Raw genomic sequence first — 19701 nt, 5'->3', positions numbered from 1 at the left:
GACAAAGCCTGGAGTCCGCTGTCACTGAGGACTGTGTGAGGGCTTTCCCCCAACCTCTGACTACCTTTCACCATGTAAGAGAGCTTCTGGAACTCGGCTCCTAGAGCTGGCTCCGAGGGAAACATTAAGTCCATCAGCACCACACTGGCAGGTCCTTAGGGCTCACGTGGGAATGGCAGACACCCCGCGAAGGGCCGCCTAGCAGCTCTGCCTCCCACCGCCACTTACTGTGGTCACGTCAGAGTCTGGAGGGGTCATCTCCACCAGGTTGATGTAGTAGGGAGCGTCCTTCCATCTGGGGGGGTTGTCGTTGATGTCCAGGAGGGTGATGTTCACCTGCAAAGCCACAAGGGGCGCTGTGGGACGCGCCTAGCTGAGTTGTGTGACGACGGTGCCCACGCTGGGGGACACACTCAGATGCCTATGGGGCACCTTGGCATTAACTCCACCAGGTCCACCCGCTTTGGGGGCCTCGGGGCAGGGCCTGGGCTTTCAAGGACAGGAGGGAGCCAAGACCCTTCAGAGGGTTTAGGTGCTGTCCCATTAGGAGGCAGAGGAATGGATGAGATGACCCCTGAGATCGTTCCTGTGACTTGGGACTTGTTCTGTCCACCCCTAGTCTTGGCTGAAGGTGACCGACAGCATGCGGGAGGTTTGGGGTGGGGATCCTGATAGAATCCCTAGAGCTTCTCCCGTCAGTCTCAGCTACAAGCCAAGCCATTTCCCTGCTCACCTGCCACCCAGGTAAATTATTTATAGAGCTCTGAGTCTTATTAGCAGGGGCCTCCCATGACGGAATAGGGCCCTGGGGGTTTTTCAGCCAAGTGCCTGGCTGAGTGATAGCAACCCCAGCTCCTCTGGCTGGGTCAGGATGCGGGTAGCTGCTGTGGGGGGGATGAGGACTAAAGGAGAGGTCAGGAGAGGGCTCCAGGTGGAGAGCAAATGAGGATAAGGAAGGGACCTGTCAGCTACTCTTCCTGTTTGCTCTCCCACAGAGAGAGTGTCTCACTCCCCCATCCTCTTCTGCAGCTAAGAGCTCAGTCAGGATCCTCAAATGGCTTCCCTCTAGCTTCCTACTCTCAGAGGCACCAAGGCCTTGGATGGGGCTCTGGGCCTTCCTGGGTCCTTCTTGCTCATGGCAGGGAAACCTAGGCATCATTTCTCATCATCTCTTGCAAACCTAGGCTGCAAATGTAGGGGTGGGGTGGTAACAGGCTCCCAGAAACCCTCCAGGGCCCTGCTTCCTGCTCTGAGCCACTCTTCTGAGAGGAATACCTGTTCCAGCTTCTTGGCAGGTGCCAAGGCAGGGAGGGAACTATGGGGCTCGTGCCTTCTTCCCGGCTGGTCTTTGGAGGCAGGAGAGAGAGTATTTGCTCCTCCGGAATGCCCCCATGTCCCAGGCGGGAATAATGCCCCCATGTCCCAGGTGGGAATGCCTTTTTTTTTGGCTGCACTGTGTGGCTTGCAGGATCTTTCCTCACCAGGGATCAAACCCGTGCCCCCTGCAGTGGAAGCACGGCATCCTAACTACTGGACCGCCAGGGAATTCCTGGGATGTCTTTCTTCCCATAGCTGTGGAGGCCCCAGGGCTGACCTTGGCTGACAACGAATTGGTACCTGCTACCCTCCCTCCACTCCCACAAGGCCTCACACTGCCTCAGGACACAAGCACCCAGGTGCCTAAGTGGTGCAAGCTGAAGATGAGCTGGGGGCAGCAGCCTGGCTGGCGAGTGGGGAGCTGGGGGCAGGGGAGGGCCAGGCACTCACAGTGGCGATGCCGGTTTTCTGGTTGTGGCCCACGCCCCCGTCCACTGCCCGTACGATGAGGATGTACTCAGACTTGGTTTCACGGTCCAGCAGGGTGGTGGTGGTAATTTCACCTGCAGGAGAGAGGGGTGCGTGAGAGAGGGTTTGGGTGGGCCAGGGAGGGATTGGGGAAGGAGGGAAAGAGCAAGTGTGCAAAAGAGAGACGCCTGCAAGATCCAGTGACCTCGCTGCACATGTGTGAATGTACAGGTGTGCATGGGGGGTGGTGAGATGGTGCTCACAGGAGAGAGGGCATAGCACCCACGCCTTGGGAACCCGAATCCCAGAGCTGGGCAGTATAACCCCGTGGGGAGGAGGTATTTTCAGATGTGGGAAAACCTAGGTTGATTATGGAGTTAGGGGCTGGAAAACAGGGCAGGAGGGACATTTGGCCTCAAGCTCACTCACAAAGGACCTCTCACTTAGACTGCTACTACCTCACTGGCTTTATCAACTGGAACTAATTACTTAAATTCCCTGTGCTTCAGTTTCCTCATCTGGTTAAAAAGGAACAATAATAGGGCCTACGTCATAGGGCTGTTATGGGATTAATTCACCTAATTTAGTTCTAAAGCTTAGAGCAGCACCTGGCACTATTTATTCACATGGTCACAGAAATACAGCAACAGGACTGAAACACACCAAGCGCTTCACGCATGTTCCAACTTGCGGCTCATTCTAGATAGCTCAACCTACAGTGCACTGAGATTTAAGTTATAAAATAATTGCCTTAATTACCTTGTACGTGACATAATTATAATGCCTTGAATTTTCTTTAGTGTATAAACAAGTTATTCTATTAAATATAAACATTTAAAATAGACCATAATCTTTGTCAGCCTGTTTTGGGCTTTTCTTTGTATATTGGTGTAATTAAAGTGTGGAAGTCATCTGGCAGTGGTGTGACGGTAAATGTTTGACAACTGGCTCCCCAAAGGAAAAATAAATGGTATTTGCTGATTTCCATAGTTATAAATATTCCCACCAGGGCCTTTTTTTTTTTTTTTTTTTTTTTTGCGGTACGTGGGCCTCTCACTGTTGTGGCCTCTCCCGTTGTGGAGCACAGGCTCCGGACGCGCAGGCTCAGCGGCCATGGCTCACGGGCCCAGCCGCTCTGCGGCATGTGGGATCTTCCCGGACCGGGGCACGAACCCGTGTCCCCTGCATCGGCAGGCGGACTCTCAACCACTGCGCCACGAGGGAAGCCCCCAGGGCCCATTTTAAGCTGCCCACTTGATGGCATTGAACCTGGAGTTGGGAAGAGATGTATACAGTTGGCTCTCGTGAGCAGGTGTGAGCCAGCACAAGCCAGCTTCAGTGCAGTACAGTAGCCAGGTCATCTACCATCGCACGTGGGCCACGGGAAAGAGCCGATGCTTTGAGGACAGTGAAGCCCAGATCTGAATTCTGATTATGGCCCTTTCCAGATGCTTGGCCTTGGAAAAGTCACTTAATTTCTTTGAGCCTCAGTTTTCTCACGTGTAAAAGAGAGATTAGTATGCTTTCAAGTAAGAGCTTTGGAAGGATTAAATAACTCTAGGTGAAATTCCCAACACTCAGAAAATGCTCATTTCCTTCCAAAGGACAGTGAGGGCTCTGCAAGGGCAGGGCCTGTGTGCTATCCCCCTTGCCTGAGCTGTGTGACCTGGGGCAGGTTACTTAAATTCTTTGTGCTTGATTTATTCTACCATAAAATAAGGGAGTGGGGCCAGTGGTCCCTAGGACTCTTTCACTCTCAAATTTCCCTTCCTGCCATGCTGGCCTGTCTCTGGCCTGTGCAGGGAGCTGGGGGTGGTGCTAAAGCCAGGAACAAAAGCCTGACAAAGGTCTGCCCACAGAGCCACGCTCCTTGCTGGGGTGGTGTCAGTTAATTGGCAGCGTGAGGAAGAAATTAAGCTCTAAGGGCTTCCCTGGTGGCGCAGTAGTTGAGAGTCCGCCTGCCGATGCCGGGGACACGGGTTCGTGCCCCGGTCCGGGAAGATCCCACATGCCGCGGAGTGGCTGGGCCCGTGAGCCATGGCCGCTGAGCCTGCGCATCCAGAGCCTGTGCCCCGCAACGGGAGAGGCCACAACAGTGAGAGGCCCGCGTACCGCAAAAAAAAAAAAAAAAAAAAAAAAAAAGAAATTAAGCTCTAAAAAGTTTTAAACATGAACTTGTTGGCATGATAGATGGCTCCTCCCGTCTGGGAAATTAGATCCAATTAAGGCCACCTTTGTGGAGCAGGCCTGGCTAATTTGACCAAGGTGCTCAGAGGATAACGCTTACACCTTTGGAGCTGAAGGAGCCGTGTTAAGGCAGCAAGAAAATGTCCATGTCATTATTAAAGGCCCCGGGTGGAGATGGCGTCCCTGACTGGGAAGGCTGGGTAGGTGCTGAAAGGTCAGTGTGCCCGCCACTGTATCTGGGGGTGGCACGCGGCTCTCCACGGCTTTATAGAATGGAGCGTTGAAAGTGTGGGCTCTGGAGTTGGAAGTTCAGGCTCTGCGAGTCCTCAGTCAAGTGACTTTAACCTCTCCTATGCTTTAGTTTCCTTGTATGGAAAATGGGGATGCTGTGAGGCTAGTACCTGCCTCAGAGTGGCGGTGATGCTGGTCAGAGCACTTAGAACAGTGCTGAGCACGCAGTTAATATTCGTTAACGATATTCCTCTGAGCTCCCTAGAAACGTTGGCTCGCTGAGGGTGGAGGCTCCTGAGAGCAGGGAGGGAGGCACCTGTTTTGTCAGAGGTGGAAAGGGAGGCTCAGGATAGCCCTGGGTGTGTTCAGTCTTTGTACACGTCAGCCACCTGCTCCCCAAGCTTCCAGGAAAGGGGGATGAGAGAGAGATTGCAGGCAGACTTTGAGCAGGGAGGCATGAATAACAGGAAGACTCGATGCCCTGCTGGGCCACCGATCACCTGTGGCAGGGATGGCCAGTGTTCGTCAAAGATTCCTGCTCCCCTCCCAGGCCAGAATGATTGCTGGGGAGGGACTGCCAGGCCAGGGACTATGATGTTCCCCAAGCCTTCCTTGCATCTAGGTGGGGCCATTGCTTGGTTCTGGCCAACAGGATGTGGGCACAAGTGATGTATGTTACCTCCGGGCCTGACCCATAAACATCTCCTTGCACAAGACCCCATATTCCCTTTTCCTTTCTGCAGTGACCTTGGAGCCACAACATGGAAGGGGCCTGGGTCCCAGAATCATCATGTGGAAGACTGTCCCCTGAACACAGCACTGGACTGCTGTGTAAGTTAGAATTTCTATTGTGCTAAGCCACTGAGGTTTCAGGGTTTGCCTGTTGGGCATCTACAAGTTCCCTTACCCAATACACAAGTGGGTACTTGGAAGTGGGGAGCCTTGCATGCCCACTAAGCTGACTTGGAACCCCGTGAGGGTGACACCATGTCTTATTCCATCCTGTTCCCCAGCGTAGCACCTGGAGGGGAACAGGCCCCCACTGATATCTGAATGAAGGTATGAATGAATATCGGGGGCCTCCCATTCCTTCCCAGCTTCTTTTAGAAGGCTGGGTTCTCTTATCGCTTTTTTCTGCGCCTCTTCCCTCCCTGCCTCAAGGAGAGAAAGCTAGAGGGAGGCATATGGAGAAATGAGAAAGAAAGGAGAGTTACATGGGCTGAGCAGGGAGCTGGGGATGGGGTCCCCAGGGTGAAAAGACCAAAGAAAATAATGATAATAACCTAACTTTGTTAGCACTTACTACATGCCAGAGTCTACCCTGAGTTCTCTATAATGACTCACTGAATTCACACAACAGCCCTGATCTGCGCATCCTCTGTAGGTGGGGAACTGAGGCACACACCATGTTAGGAAGAGGAGCCAGGATTCAAGAATGAGGTCTGCAGGTGAGGAGGGAGACACTTAGGCTTGCAGAAAGGTGTCCCTGAAGAGCAGTGGGTTAGCCAGATACGGGTAAAATGGAACACATTTTAAACATGACAGGGCTCTTCATCACTGAAAGACATTCTCTGGTGAATGGATGAATGTTGCTGTGTGTGGGGTAAGCTCAGTAATCTCACACAAATGCGTATCTCAGGGATAAAACCAGGTGCTCAAAGCCGACTTGCTCAGAAACACGGGCCTCCTGTGAAAGGGAGGAGACGCTGGCCCAGAGGCCGGTCCCCAGGCTGAGGACGGAGCGTCAGCCTGAGGTGCAGAGGACGAGGGCCACAGGGGGCTCACCTGAGCGGGCGCTGATCCGAAACTGGAAGGAGCCCTCCAAGGAGTAGATGATGGACTCCTGCCCGTACTCCCGGGAGCGGTCCAGGTCCGTGGCGTTCAGGAACAGCACCGTGGCTCCTTCCGGGAGACAAAAGGAGTGGGGTGCTGCTCACCGTGGGCTCACAGCCCCGGGCTCCGGGGGCAGGACGGGAGCACAGGCCCAAGGGGAAGGAGCCCTCAGGAGGTAGGAAGCCTGCCGCTGGGGAGACCCAGGGATGACAGTGGGCTCAAGCGCCTGTTCCCAGGGCCCAGGTTCCTGGGCTGTGTGGGGACGAAGCTCCATGGGAGTGGGTGGAGCCTGGGATGGATCCAGTCCTGGCCCGGCCTCAGAGGGCGCACCACTGCCCCACCCCATCCCTCCCTGCCTGGTCACCATATTAAACATGCTCAGATGGACCAGCTTTGACTTTGACTCAAAAAGAAATGGAGCTCCATATTAAATTACTCTACATTTATTGTATTCAGTTTTGGTCTTATTTTATCTTGATCACAAGGAGAACTTATCAGGGTTTTTATTTTCTCCTTCATTTCCATCTCTGTGAGATCCTGGGTTGGGGGCCAGCCTTGCCAGCTGCCTGGCCAAGCTCTGAGGGCAGCGTGTCTTGTAGCTGTGCCTGCCAGGGCACTCAGCCCCCGCCTGCCACCCAGCTGCCAGCTCTGGCAGGGTGGCGAGGAGGGGCAGTGTGTGGCCTTCTAGAGTCACCACAGCCAGGCTGGAGTCTGGTAGCACCTCTGGCAACTGCCTTAACCTGTCTGAGCCTTAGCTTCTTCCTCTGTTAAACGGGTCTAACTATAAAGCCCAACTTGTGGGGTTGTTGGCAAGGATCCCAAAGGATGAAACACGCGGGGCACAGGCCTGGCCCGCGGTAGCTCCCACTGAACTGCAGACCGTGGTTACTATTATGCTGATGAATCGATAGTCCCAGGGGGCGTGAGGGGCCAGGCAGGGGGCTGTGGACGGTCAGGTCATTCTGGGCCTCTCCAGGTAGCCGTGGGGCCTCTGATCCTCTCAGTCCTGTCCTGAGCAGGACAGGTACCTTTGCCCTGACACACTGCTGTATCCCAGCATACTCAACTTGGAAGAGGATTAAATGCCATGATGAAGGTCTCTCCTTGTCAGAGGCTCTGGGGGTGATGGGGAGTGCAGGGGGCTGCTTCAGAGTGATATTCTCCAGGGGATGCCTGAGACTGGGATGGGTAAAGGTGGGCTGGGCACAGTCTGGCACCTGCCCAGCAAATCATCAGATACCAGGAAGGTACCTGAAGGTTCTCTTTAGAAGGGCCTGTGATGCCAGGGAAGGTTACCTCTGATTTCACTGTCCCTGATTCCTCCAGCTGCTGCAGCAATTCCTGATATGAGAGTTTCCCCCACAGAACGTCCACTCTGGGTGTAAGGGTGAAGCTTCCGGCCTGCCCTGAGGACACAGCAGGTCCCCTGGAACCTGAGTGTGGAGCTGGTGGCCCTGGGTCTGCAAGCTGGGCCCTGGCACTTGAGACAGCCCAGGGAGGAGCCTCCCATTCTCATCCTCCCTAGGAACACATGCCATCCTCCAAGGTGACCCCTTCGGCCACTATGGGCCCTGGGACCGGCCTCAGAGCCCCGTAAACTCAGAACTCTCTGCCTACTCTTGTTTAACCAAGGTTGCTGAATTAATCATTGGTCATTATTCTCTTCCCTGCAGGAAAACTAGCTGCAGGGGAGCAGGGACCAAGTGCCTAGCCGAGCAACTGCACACAGTAGGTGCTCTGTAAAGAACTGTGGGCTGGCAGACAACTGGACATCTCCAGAGGTTCCACCTGTCATTGCGAAACACAGGGAGGGCACAGGCCTCTGGCGATCGTGTGCAAGGTCAGGTTTTCATGCCGTCGGCGCCATGCCCGCTGGCCTCCCGCCTTCGTGCCTCCCCAGCCCAGGCCGTACCTGCCATGATGTTCTCCACCACGGACACAAAGTAGGCAGGCTTGCTGAAGGTGGGAGGGTTGTCGTTCTCATCCTGGAACAGAAGAGAGACACGTTGCAGGAGCCAGGGAGGCATTCGGGGCTGGTCGGCACCGCAGGCCGGCACGGAGGAGCTCTGGCCTCAATGTATAACCAGAGCCAGGTGGGGTGTCACAGGGTGGCCAGGTGGCCCCCCAGCTGGGCTACAGTTCAGGGTGGCAGGATAGGCCTTGGGGAAACATGTGGGGTCAGGAAGGGACAGTGATGGCCGGAGAGATGGAGAATGAAGACAGCAGCTGGGACTCCCAGCTCCCCCGGTTCTCCCTGCCGGTCTCTCGGCTGAACTCCGAGCTCCCTCCATTTCTTGCACCCACACTCGGACCTTCCCATCCAGCTCCGCCAAGGTGACAGTGGAAGGTTCTAGGAACCCTCCTGTCTTCTGCCTTCTAGAAACGAAGGGAGAAAGGAGTACCTCAGTCCTGAAGTATGCAGTGGCAGGCAGGGGCAGGTGGCTCCCAGAGCCTGAATTCTAGACCCTGCTGCACACACACAAGAACAACAGCTCCTCCACCCGCCTGGGCAAACCCAGCCCACCACAACCAGCTGCGGTTCTAGAGCAATCCCTCCTCCGGCCCAGCCCTCACAAGTGGCCAGGGGATGCCGCTGGGTCTATGGGCCGAGCCAGCAGGGTGGGCCCGGGACACGGCCTCCGCCTGCACCTGCAGCTGCTCCACAGTCAGGAGACTTTCCTACCCTTTAAGACTCTCGTCCTCACCAACTGTTTTTGCCGTCACTCCACAAGAGTTCCTCCCTGCTCCCCTCTTGGAGGAAGCCTCGCTGGCCCACCTGACTCAGCACCTCCTCCCCTTTCCCCAAAAGCCCAGCACAGAGCTCAGAGGTCAGACTGGGCCGCAGCTCCCGGGGGAGCCTGTAGGCTTCAGTTCTCAGCCATGCAGGCTCCCAGGGCCTCCCTCCCCCAAGCACTGGGAGCCCCCTGAGAGGAAGGTTCCTGTAGCGAGTCACTCACTTCTGTCTGAGCACGTGTGAAGAAGGAGGCGGCCTGACCGCAACCTTGTAAATCAACTATACTTCAGTAAAACGAATTTAAACAAAATTTAAAGAAGAAGGAGGTGGCCTGGTGTCTGGTTGCCCACCCCGTGGGACTTTAGAGAATCCCATCGTGCTGGGACTGTGGGTGGAGGAACGCTCTTCTTCTCTCATCTGGCCCCTGGCTCTGGACCAAACACTGGTCCCCGCTGACCTGTCCCTCTCTCCAGCCTCAGAGAACTGGCAGTGTGAGGCCCCAGCCCATGTCTGATGCCCCAGCAGCACGCCTGGGCATCCCTGGTGTGGGCACAAGTGCCTTAAATATATACGTATGTATCTATTTAAGCCTTCTGCTTGGCTGCACGGAACGGCGCGGAGAATGTCAGTGACAGAGCATGAGGCAGAAACTTATCAGCGGTGATATTTCCCTGGACCCTGGCGCTGCATTCACTATTAGTTCTAATTCAGTGGCTCCCTCTACAGAAGCTTATTGTCCCCCAATGGGAAATCTACAAACCGAGTTTGACTTCTTTATTAAAAACCAACAAGCAGTGGATGAAAAGGAATCACCTGGCTCCGCTGGCCTTTTCAAGTGTGGTCCTTAGACACAAGCGACTACACCATCCCAAAACGCTGCTCGAGAGACGATGCTCACTCACAGTCAAGGGGGCACTTTGTTGCCAGATCCACCCTGCTGCCACGGGCAAGGGCAGACCTGCAAGGGCAGCACGGGGCTCCTGCTGACCCGCATGACAGCTCTGAGGAAATCTGAAAACGGCGCCCCTTCCGTGGGGCTGAGGTAGCTCCAGGCCAGGGCACCTGCTGGCTTTTGCTGAGGGGGAGCGAGGTGGACTCCTGCCCCCACCTGCCTCTGCACATGGAGCCCCCGCTCCCTGGTATCAGTGGGGGAGGCGGAGGCTGCTCATCACTCTTATTCCCAGCGGATAAAAGGTTAGTTCTGTCCCTGGGCCATCCACCTCCTGCTCTGGCTACATGTGACGGGTTGAGGCAAAAAGAGAAAGAGGCCCTCCCCAGGCCCCTTCCTTAAGTGACCACAGGTTGGGACGTGGGCTGGGGTTCGGGGCAGTCCCTGGGTTTCAAGATACCACGAGGCCGGATCTTTGAAGGCCTTGCTACTCTAAGTGTGGTCCCCTGACCAGAAGTATCAGCGTCTCCTGGGAGCACGTTAGAAACGCAGAGCTTCAGCTCTTTCCCCAGACGCACCAAATAAGAATTTGCATTTTAAGAAGATGCCCAGGGAATCCATGTGAACTTTGACGCACACTGGTCCCAGTCACATGAAGACCGGGATATCCAAGCCTCCAAGCCTTCGGCTGTGGTGGAAAGAACGTGAACCTAGGAGTCGCACAGGTCAGGATTCAAATCCTAGCTTATTAGGATGGGAAGTAAATTCAAATGCCACTTACTAGCCAGAAAGTGAGGAAGGCACTGGTGACCTTGTACCACCTTATGTTCCCTCCCTGAGCCTCATCTGCTGAGTGGGATTGAGAAGGACTGTGTAACATGAAAGCAGTTGGCACAGTATGGAGCTAGAGACGTTTTAACTTCCGTTTGGTCCATTCTGCCTGCCCATCTCTGGGTGGCGTGGAACACCTCAACTCATTTCCCCAAACCTCCCCTACTCTCATCCTCTTTCACTTCCATTTCCCTAAAGCCTAGAGAGGGTCCTTCTCTGCCCAGCTGAGTTGTCTGGAATTCCCCTTGCACCAGAGAGCCTGGCGCACGCGTGCTGCCGCTCGTACGCACATCTGTCCTATCAGCTGTGACGACGGCCCACCTTACCGGAGCCAGGTACCACCTGCAGGATCTCAGTTAATCTTCCCAATATCATGAGGCAGTACCATGAGTGTCCCCATTCTGTAGATCAGGACACTGAGGCTCAGAGAGGACAAGAGCCACAGGTCACATGGCTACAGGATGGCAGAGCTGGGTTTCAAAGCCATATGCCTCCCAAGCTGTGCTCCTCCCTCTATTCACAGTGTCCCTTTGTGGGGGGAGCAGGATTCACAGTCGCCTTCATATCCCCCCAGGACCTTCTACTGCACCGCGCACACAGGAGGAATTCACTGCTTGCTTGAGTAGAGCAAGATTCTGGTTGAAAGTGATGGGGGATGGGGGTGGGCGTCGGTCAGGGTTATAAGTGTGGCCAGGGTTGGGGGGGTCTGGGGGCTGTGGTCAGGGTTGGGGCCATGTGGGGACGAATACCAGGACTTGTCCAGGATTAGCAGGGAGCATACTCGGCTTCTCTGCTATCACCCTCGGCATTTCAAGGTGGGACGTTGCAGGTTAAAGGCAGGCATGCGTTTGGGCTTCTGTGGATCTCCTCCTGGCCACTCCCTGGAGCCTGAAGTGCTAGATCTAGGGTCCCAGACTCTGACTTTCCATTACTGGACCTGGTTCTGCAGAGACTCTCCATCCTCTCCTACCCCGAAATGCTGCTCCCACATGCCCAAGCTGCAGGGCTCCCCGCAGGAATCACCCTCGACTTTTCCATCACTGCCCTGTCCTATTCCGTAAGCAAGTGGGGTCCCCGTCCAGAACTGGCCCTGGAGCCTTGGACTTGGGTTGCAAGGATGAGACTCATTAAAGCCAGAAGTAAGGCAGCACCAGAGGCTGTTACCAAAGCCAGCTGGGACAGGAAGGTCATCCATCAACCTGCTCTGGGCAAGACTTCGCTGAGTGTTTGTCAAATCGCAGAGTACCTCCTAACCTGGCAATCTGATCGAATCCTTCTGGAGCCAGTAATGCACTAACTCTTCCGTCAACACGTGTTCACCCTCTCCGCGGGCAGCAGCCTTTATGAGATGGGGGCGGGTGTCTTGCGCGGCGGCAGGGCTACCGTCAGACCGTGATCTGCATCCCCGGGATTGCTGGGGGAGCTGCATGGGGTCAGTGAACCAGTGTGGAGCTGGATTCAGCGACATAATTTCAGACACGGAAAGCACTAAGGTGTGCTTGCTATTCATGTCAGACAAGCTGTGGTTTGGTTTCAGGCTCTTTTAGATCTTCACAGGAATGGAAAAAGGAAGTGAAGAAGAAAGAGGGGACCGGAGAGAGAGACAGAGAAGATGACCTTCCAGCAATTCCCTTGAACTTCACCGAATATGGCTATAAATGAAGGAATCAATGACATTTCCTCCCTGCTTGAGCCCCAGCTCCTGTTCCCCCTCAGAGGGTGTCCTGAGGTCCCTGAATGAAGTTAGAGCAGGACCACTGGGCTCTTCTTGGGTCCCAGGGCCCTGTGCCTTCCATGGCTGAGCTGCGAGGCGGTTTGCTAGAGGACAGTCTTTGGGACAGTCTGCTGAGTAACTCTCTGAGCTGTGGGGACAGCGGGTTCTGACAGGGCCCCAATACTCTGGGAAGCACTCAGCACCCCATATCCTGGAAGGGCAAGGCCAGTGCACCCCTGGGTACTTACAAACACCTCGATGGTGACAGGGACGGTGCTGTTCAGAGGCGGGTTGCCAGCATCCTTGGCCATGACCGTCAGATAAATCAGCCCGTTGGGTATCTGTTCATAATCCAGGGGGCGGTTCACGCTGATCACTGAAATGACAGGGTAGGGCCCCAGGCCCTCTGTGAGCAGACTTTACATGTCCATCCAGCCACGGCTCCCCTTTGGGCAGAGAGGGTGTGGCTGGCTCAGCCTGAGCCAGGTCTGCCTTGTTTTCCCCTCCTGCCTCTGAACTCCTGGAGCCCCATGGTCCTGACTTAGGTTTACTGACTGCCTGATCTGTGCCAGGCACAGTGTGGAGTCCAGCAGGTGGTAACTATTTGGGTGGTAACGTAAGCCCCACTTTACAGATGAGGAAACCAGGCTCAGAGAGGTTCAGTGTCTTCCCCAAAGGCACACTGCACATGCCTGGACTCTCACCATGAGTATCTTTCATGCTCGGCCATTGATTCTCAATTTGGGAGGGAAGATGTATTGGCTTGGGAGTGGGGGGCACGGGTAGTCTGCAAACGCATTACCACAATATTAAGTCACCACTTTCTATTTGGAAAACAGAAACAAAATTGTTGCTTTAGTAATAGAAAACCCAAGGAGGGTTCCTCTAGCTGAGAAGGTGGTGAGGTGTGAGGGTGGGCAGAGGCATGGGACTGTTACGTTTTTAAAAGGGGGGACACAGATTTTACAGAGACCATCGGGCTGTAGCACCCAGACCCAGGACTGCAGCTTCTCCAAGAGCATTTCTCTGACACAGATGTGGGGTGGGAGGAGGAGTGAGCACTGCACTCAGAGTCACCCAGTGCACATCTGCTCTGCCTTGGGGACACCTAGACCATCTCCAAGCATTAGGGAAGCTTCGCAGAGGAGAGGATGTCCAAATGAGCCCTAAAGCAAGCCAGAGGTTAAAGGGAAGCAGGGCAAAGGGACAGGGAGGAAGGGCTTTCCCAGCAGAAGGAAAAGACTCTTCAAAGACATGGAAGTGACCCCTGTAAGGGGTGAGAGTGTCAAGAAGTTCAAGGAGGTTGGATTCTGGTGGGGAGGCAGGTGCTGAAAAGCCAGCAAGAGCCAGATCCCAGGGCCTCCCTGGACAGCTTTGCTGTGTGGCTTTGGGCAAGCCACTCCGTCTCTGGGCCCCAGTTGCTTCAACAAAAAGACCAGGTGGTCTCTTGGGATCTTGAAGCTTGAGGTTGTTGCTGCTACGCCCTTCCTGGACTCACAGTGCGGCAGGCAGGGCAAGGTCCAGAGTATGGAACGGTGCCTGGCCAAGCAGGGAAAGGCCATAGCCTGGAAGATCTGGGAAGTGGCCACAGCATGCCCAAAGGATGGGGAAGCTTGGCTAAGAAGCCTCTACCCGGCTCCCCTCCCCCTCGTCCCCCGCCACAGATCTGGCCAGGCAGCCCTTCTGAATAGGAACCCCACACACTGTGGTAACTTCAGATGCCTGACTGGCCACAGGCCTAAGACTCAAAGAAAGATCTGGCTGAACTGAGACACAGATCTTGAGCCTATGAAATGGTGACCCCATACCACGTGCTGCTCCAGACGACGGGAGCCGTGGGGCAGCTTCCCAAGTGGTCCAGGGTGTCTGGGAGACAGAAGGGCTCCCTCCTGAGACAGGTGTGATGTGCAACCCCGCCCCCACCTGCCAACCCCCCTCCCAGGCTGGGCCCTCAGCCCTGCCCCCCGCGTACCGGCATAGCCCTCATACACGCGGATGTCGAAGTAGCTGCCGAAGGCGGAGGCGTTGACTATGCTGTAGGTGATCTGGTTGTTGGGAGGAGAGTCTTCATCTGTTGCCTGGAAGGAAGAGGGCGGACAGGGCCCTTGAGCTTTCAGTGACCCTGGGGCCAGAAGAGGGCAGGTGGGAGGGGAGGGCTGGCCCCTCTCTGAGCCCCCTTTTCTGGGTGATCCAGGCCCCCCTTGTCCCTCAGCTGGAGGCTACCCTCTGGCTCCCAGCAGACACACCTCATGTTGGGGTGTGGAGGTATCCTGGGGAATCTAGAGGGCAGGCTGAAGGCCTGGAGGAACAGAGGAAGGCCAAGCCTTACCCAGAGGATGAAAAGGGTTGCCACCATACCTGGCACGGCCATCTCCTACACCCTCAGTACCAGCTGGAACACCTCATGCACAGAGGCCTTCCCTGACCTCTGGACTGGGTTAGGGCCCTGTGCTGGGCACCCCATTCGTCCCCCCTCCTGATTGGAACTTCGTGTTTAATTTCTGTCTTCCTCGTTCTGCCTGCCTGTCAGCTCCATGGAAGCGGGAACTTTGCTTCCTGACTGAAGCTGATACCTGGAATGCAGCACAGTGTTTGGAACACAGTAGGTCATCTAATAAATGCACGTTGCATGAATGCAAGAAGGGAAGGTGGCACTTGGAATTGGGTCAGGGATCCTCCTTTCTCTTGACTGTCTCTGCGGTGGCTGCATTAGTTAGCTCTTTCCAGATGTCTTTGACCCTAGAGAGCCGCCAGGGGTCTCCCTCCACTCTGCATGTAAGAGGACACGGGCGGTGAGGGAGGGCAGGGTCCACCAGGGAGCCAGGGCTACGTTCGGAGGGCACGTGGTCCTGTCTTCTGTGTATCCCCCGTGCCCACCTCCTCCACCTCGCCTTCATCCCTGCCTCCTTCAGAAATAAGTTCTAAATGGAGGCTCTGGGTCCTGTCATTCTGGGTCGGCAGAGTGGGGAAGGGGCACGAGGACATTAAGAAGTTTCTGGTCAGAGGTCACCAACACGCGGTGGGGACTCATTGCAGGAGGATGCTTGGAGCGTAGAGTCCCAAGTTCTAGTCCTGGCTCTCTCCTCTACTAATTCATGGCGTCTGCCGCTCCCCTCCTGTTTCCCCTTCCATGAACTGGGTTGTGCCCATGGTTTTTGGTATCTTCCAGCTGCATCAGTACCTGATTCTAAGCAGTCATTAAAGGGCTTGGATGGGGGGCCTTACACAGGGACCTGCTCAGAACTCACCAAGGGAGATGGGGGGTGAATGGAGACACACACTAGCCTCACTCAGTAACCAGGGACCTGAAGTACCACTCAGAGGTGGCCTGACACAGACCGTGAGCCCCGATCTGAGCAGAATTCTTTGTGGACGGGCACTTAGTACTTCTTGCAGTGGCTTCCTGAGCAGGCAGTCAAGGGGAAACCAGAGAGAGGAGGACAAGGCAAACAGACAGATCAAAGGGCAGCCCGGCATCTTACCCGGAGCCGCACCAGCTGTGTGACGGAAGGCTCGTTCTCTCTCAGGGCACCCACATAGCTGTCCTTCTGGAAGGTGGGCACGTTGTCGTTGACGTCCAACACGTTGATCCTGACCCGGCCTGTGGTTTCCTCGCCACCCCCGTCCCGGGCGATGACTGTCAAGGTGAAGCGCTGGATGAGTTCATAGTCCAGCCTGGCAATCAGCATGATGAGTCCCGTGTCCTTGTCCAGAGAGAACCTATGCCAGGCAGGAAGGAGGAAGGGAAAGGACACCTTGGTTTCAAGCAGCTTGCAGAAAAGGGCCTGCATTTACCAGCCTGTCCTTGTCCAAGGTACTAAACAGAGAGAAATTAATGAAGTCTGAAATCTGCCTTCTCTTTCATTTTCCCTAAATAAGAAGAACAGCTAAGTTTAACAGGAGGTGGGGCAGGATGTGGCGGGCAGGGATCAGTGCCACATGAGGGGTGGCGTGGTGGTCAGGTACTGAAAGGGCAGGAGTGTGTTGATTTAATCAAAGAGGAGACGGGCAGAATGACCCTCTTCTTGCTGTGAACAAGAGTTTCTGCCTACTGGAGACATTTAGATGTTGAAGAACTGTGATGGCCAGAAATTCTTAAAACTGATACCACAGACATACAAAGGATCGTTAGTGACTATTAAGAAAAATTATATGCCAACAAACTGAACAATCTAGACAAAACGAATAAATTCCTGGAAACATACAACCTGCCAAGACTGAATCATGAAGAAATATAAAATCTGAACACACTGATTACTAGTAAGGGGATTGAACCAGTAATCAGAAATCTCCCCCAGGAGGAGCTTCAAGATGGCAGAAGAGTAAGACGCGGAGATCACCTTCCTCCCCACAGATACACCAGAAATACATCTACAACTCCTACAGAGCACCTGCTGAACGCTGGCAGAAGACCTCAGACCTCCCAAAAGGCAAGAAACTCCCCACGTACCTGGGTAGGGCAAAAGAAAAAAGAATGAGCAGAGACAAAAGGATAGGGACGGGGCCTGCACCAGTGGGAGGGAGCTGTGAAGGGGGAAAGGTTTCCACACAGTAGGAAGCCCCCCTTCGCAGGCGGTGACTGCGGGTAGCGGAGGGGGAAGCATCGGAGCCGCGGAGGAGAGTGCAGCCACAGGGGTGCGGAGGGCAAAGCGGTGAGACTCCCGCACAGAGAATCAGGGCCGACCGTCCCGGGAAAAGGTCTGGAGCTGCCGAAGAGGCAAGAGACTTTTTCTTGCCTCTTTGTTTCCTGGTGCGCGAGGAGAGGGGATTAAGAGCGCTGCTTAAAGGAGCTCCAGAGACGGGCGCGAGCCGCGGCTAAAAGCGCGGACCCCAGAGACGGGCATGAGATGCTAAGGCAGCTGCTGCCGCCACCAAAAAGCCTGTGTGCGAGCACAGGTCACTATCCACACCCCCTTCTGGGGAGCCTGTGCAACCCGCCACTGCTAGGGTCCCGGGATCCAGGGACAACTTCCCCGGGAGAACACAGCGTGCCTCAGGCTGGTGCAACGTCAAGCTGGCCTCTGCCGCCGCAGGCTCGCCCCGCCCTCCGTGCCCCTCCCCCCCCCCACCCCGCCTGAGTGAGCCAGAGCCCCCGTCAGCGGCTCCTTTAACCCCGTCCTGTCTGGGCGGGAACAGACGCCCTCAGGCGGCCTACATGCAGAGGCGGGTCCAAATCCAAAGCTGAACCCCAGGAGCTGTGCGAACAAAGAAAAGAAAGGGAAATCTCTCCCAGCAGCCTCAGGAGCAGTGGATTAAATCTCCACAATCAACTTGAGGTACCCTGCATCTGTGGAATACCTGAAAAGACAACGAATCATCCCAAATTGAGGAGGTGGACTTTGGGAGCAACGATATATATATATTTTTTTCCCCTTTTTCTCAGTTTGTGAGTGTGTATGTGTATGCTTCTGCATGTGATTTTGTCTGTATAGCTTTGCTTTTACCATTTGTCCTAGGGTTCAGTCTGTCCGTTTTTTTGTTTGTTTGTTTGTTTGTTTTAGTATAGTTTTTAGCACTTGTTATTTATCATTGGTGGATTTGTTTTCTGGTTTGGTTACTCTCTGTTTTATTACTTAAAATTTTTTTAATAATTACTTTTTATTTTTAATAACTTTTTAATTTAATTTTATTTTATCTTCTTTCTTTCTTTCTTTTCTCCCTTTTATTCTGAGCCATGTGGATGACAGGCTCTTGGTGCTCCAGCCAGGCGTCAGGGCTGCACCTCTAAGGTGGGAGAGCCAAGTTCAGGACATTGGTCCACAAGAGACCTCCCAGCTCCACGTAATATCAAACAGCAAAAACCCCCCAGAGACCTCCATCTTAACGCCAAGACCCAGATCCACTCAATGACCAGCAAGCTGCAGTGTTGGACACCCCATGCCAAACAACTAGAAAGACAGGAACACAACCCCACCCATTAGCAGAGAGGATGCCTAAAACCATAATAAGGCCACAGACACCCGAAAACACACCACCAGACGTGGACCTGCCCACCAGAAAGACAAGATCCAACCTCATCCACCAGAACACAGGCACTAGTCCCCTCCACCAGGAAGCCTACACCACCCACTGAACCAACCTTAGCCACTGGGGGCAGACATCAAAAACAATGGGAACTACGAACTTGCAGTCTGTGAAAAGGAGACCCCTAACACAATAAGTTAAGCAAAATGAGAAGACAGAGAAACACACAGCAGATGAAGGAGCAAGGTAAAAACCCACCAGACCAAACTAATGAAGAAGAAATAGGCAGTCTACCTGAAAAATAATTCAGAATAATGATAGTAAAGATGATCCCAAATCTTGGAAATAGAATGGAAAAAATACAAGAAACGTTTAACAAGGACCTAGAAGAACTAAAGAGCAAACAAACAATGATGAACAACACAAAAAATGAAATTAAATATTCGCCAAAAGGGATCAATAGCAGAATAACTGAAGCAGAAGAACAGATAAGTGACCTGGAAGATAAAATAGTGGAAATAACTACTGCAGAGCAGAATAAAGAAAAAAGAATGAAAAGAATTGAGGACAGTCTCAGAGAACTCTGGGACACCATTAAATGCATCAACATTTGAATTATAGCTGTCCCAGAAGAAGAAAAGAAAAAAAAGGGACTGAGAAAATATTGGAAGAGATTATAGTGGAAAACTTCCCTAATATGGGAAAGGAAATAGTTAATCAAGTCCAGGAAGCACAGAGAGTTCCATACAGGATAAATCCAAGGAGAAATGCACCAAGACACATATTAATCAAATTATCAAAAATTAAATACAGAGAAAAAGTATTAAAAGCAGCAAGGGAAAAACAACAAATAACATACAAGGGAATCCCCATAAGGTTAACAGCTGATCTTTCAGCAGAAACTCTGCAAGCCAGAAGAGAGTGGCAGGACATATTTAAAGTGATGAAGGGGAAAAACCTACAACCAAGATTACTCTACCCAGCAAGGACCTCATTCACATTTGACGGAGCAAAAGCTAAGAGAATTCAGCACCACCAAACCAGTTTTACAACAAATGCTAAAGGAACTTCTCTAGGCAGGAAACACAAGAGAAGGAAAAGACCTACAATAACAAACCCAAAACAATTAAGAACATGGTAATAGGAACATACATATCAATAATTACCTTAAACGTAAATGGATTAAATGCTCCAACCAAAAGACATAGACTGGCTGAATGGATACAAAAACAAGACCCGTATATATGCTGGCTACAAGAGACCCACTTCAGACCTAGGGACACATACAGACTGAAAGTGAGGGGATGGAAAAAGATATTCCATGCAAATGGAAATCAAAAGAAAGCTGGAGTTGCAATTCTCATATCAGACAAAATAGACTTTAAAACAAAGACTATTACAAGAGACAAAAAAGGACACTACATAATGATCAAGGGATCAATCAAACAAGAAGATATAACAACTGTAAATATTTATGCACCCAACATAGGAGCACCTCAATACATAAGGCAAATACTAAGAGCCACAAAAGGG

At 53.3% G+C, this 19701-nt stretch overlaps 1 protein-coding gene across 2 annotated transcripts in view; it reads right to left on the bottom strand.

The window, feature by feature from the left end:
* Window positions 1-19701, bottom strand: part of CDH23 (cadherin related 23) — a 394527-nt gene that overhangs the window by 112702 nt on the left and 262124 nt on the right. For both annotated transcript variants that reach the window (XM_060125509.1, XM_060125510.1), the window contains 7 exons: window positions 15687-15924; window positions 14177-14282; window positions 12453-12580; window positions 7949-8021; window positions 5989-6105; window positions 1768-1880; window positions 229-336 (listed from right to left, as the gene is read on the bottom strand). In XM_060125509.1, coding sequence (XP_059981492.1) covers window positions 229-336; window positions 1768-1880; window positions 5989-6105; window positions 7949-8021; window positions 12453-12580; window positions 14177-14282; window positions 15687-15924 — 883 coding nt within the window. The remainder of the gene's footprint in view (window positions 1-228; window positions 337-1767; window positions 1881-5988; window positions 6106-7948; window positions 8022-12452; window positions 12581-14176; window positions 14283-15686; window positions 15925-19701) is intronic.

Source organism: Lagenorhynchus albirostris, chromosome 16 (genome assembly GCF_949774975.1).
Source record: "Lagenorhynchus albirostris chromosome 16, mLagAlb1.1, whole genome shotgun sequence".
In the NCBI taxonomy this organism is placed as follows: Eukaryota; Metazoa; Chordata; class Mammalia; order Artiodactyla; family Delphinidae; genus Lagenorhynchus; species Lagenorhynchus albirostris.
The sequence above is the reverse complement of the archived record's forward strand: the minus strand, read 5'-3'. Positions and strand labels throughout refer to the sequence as shown.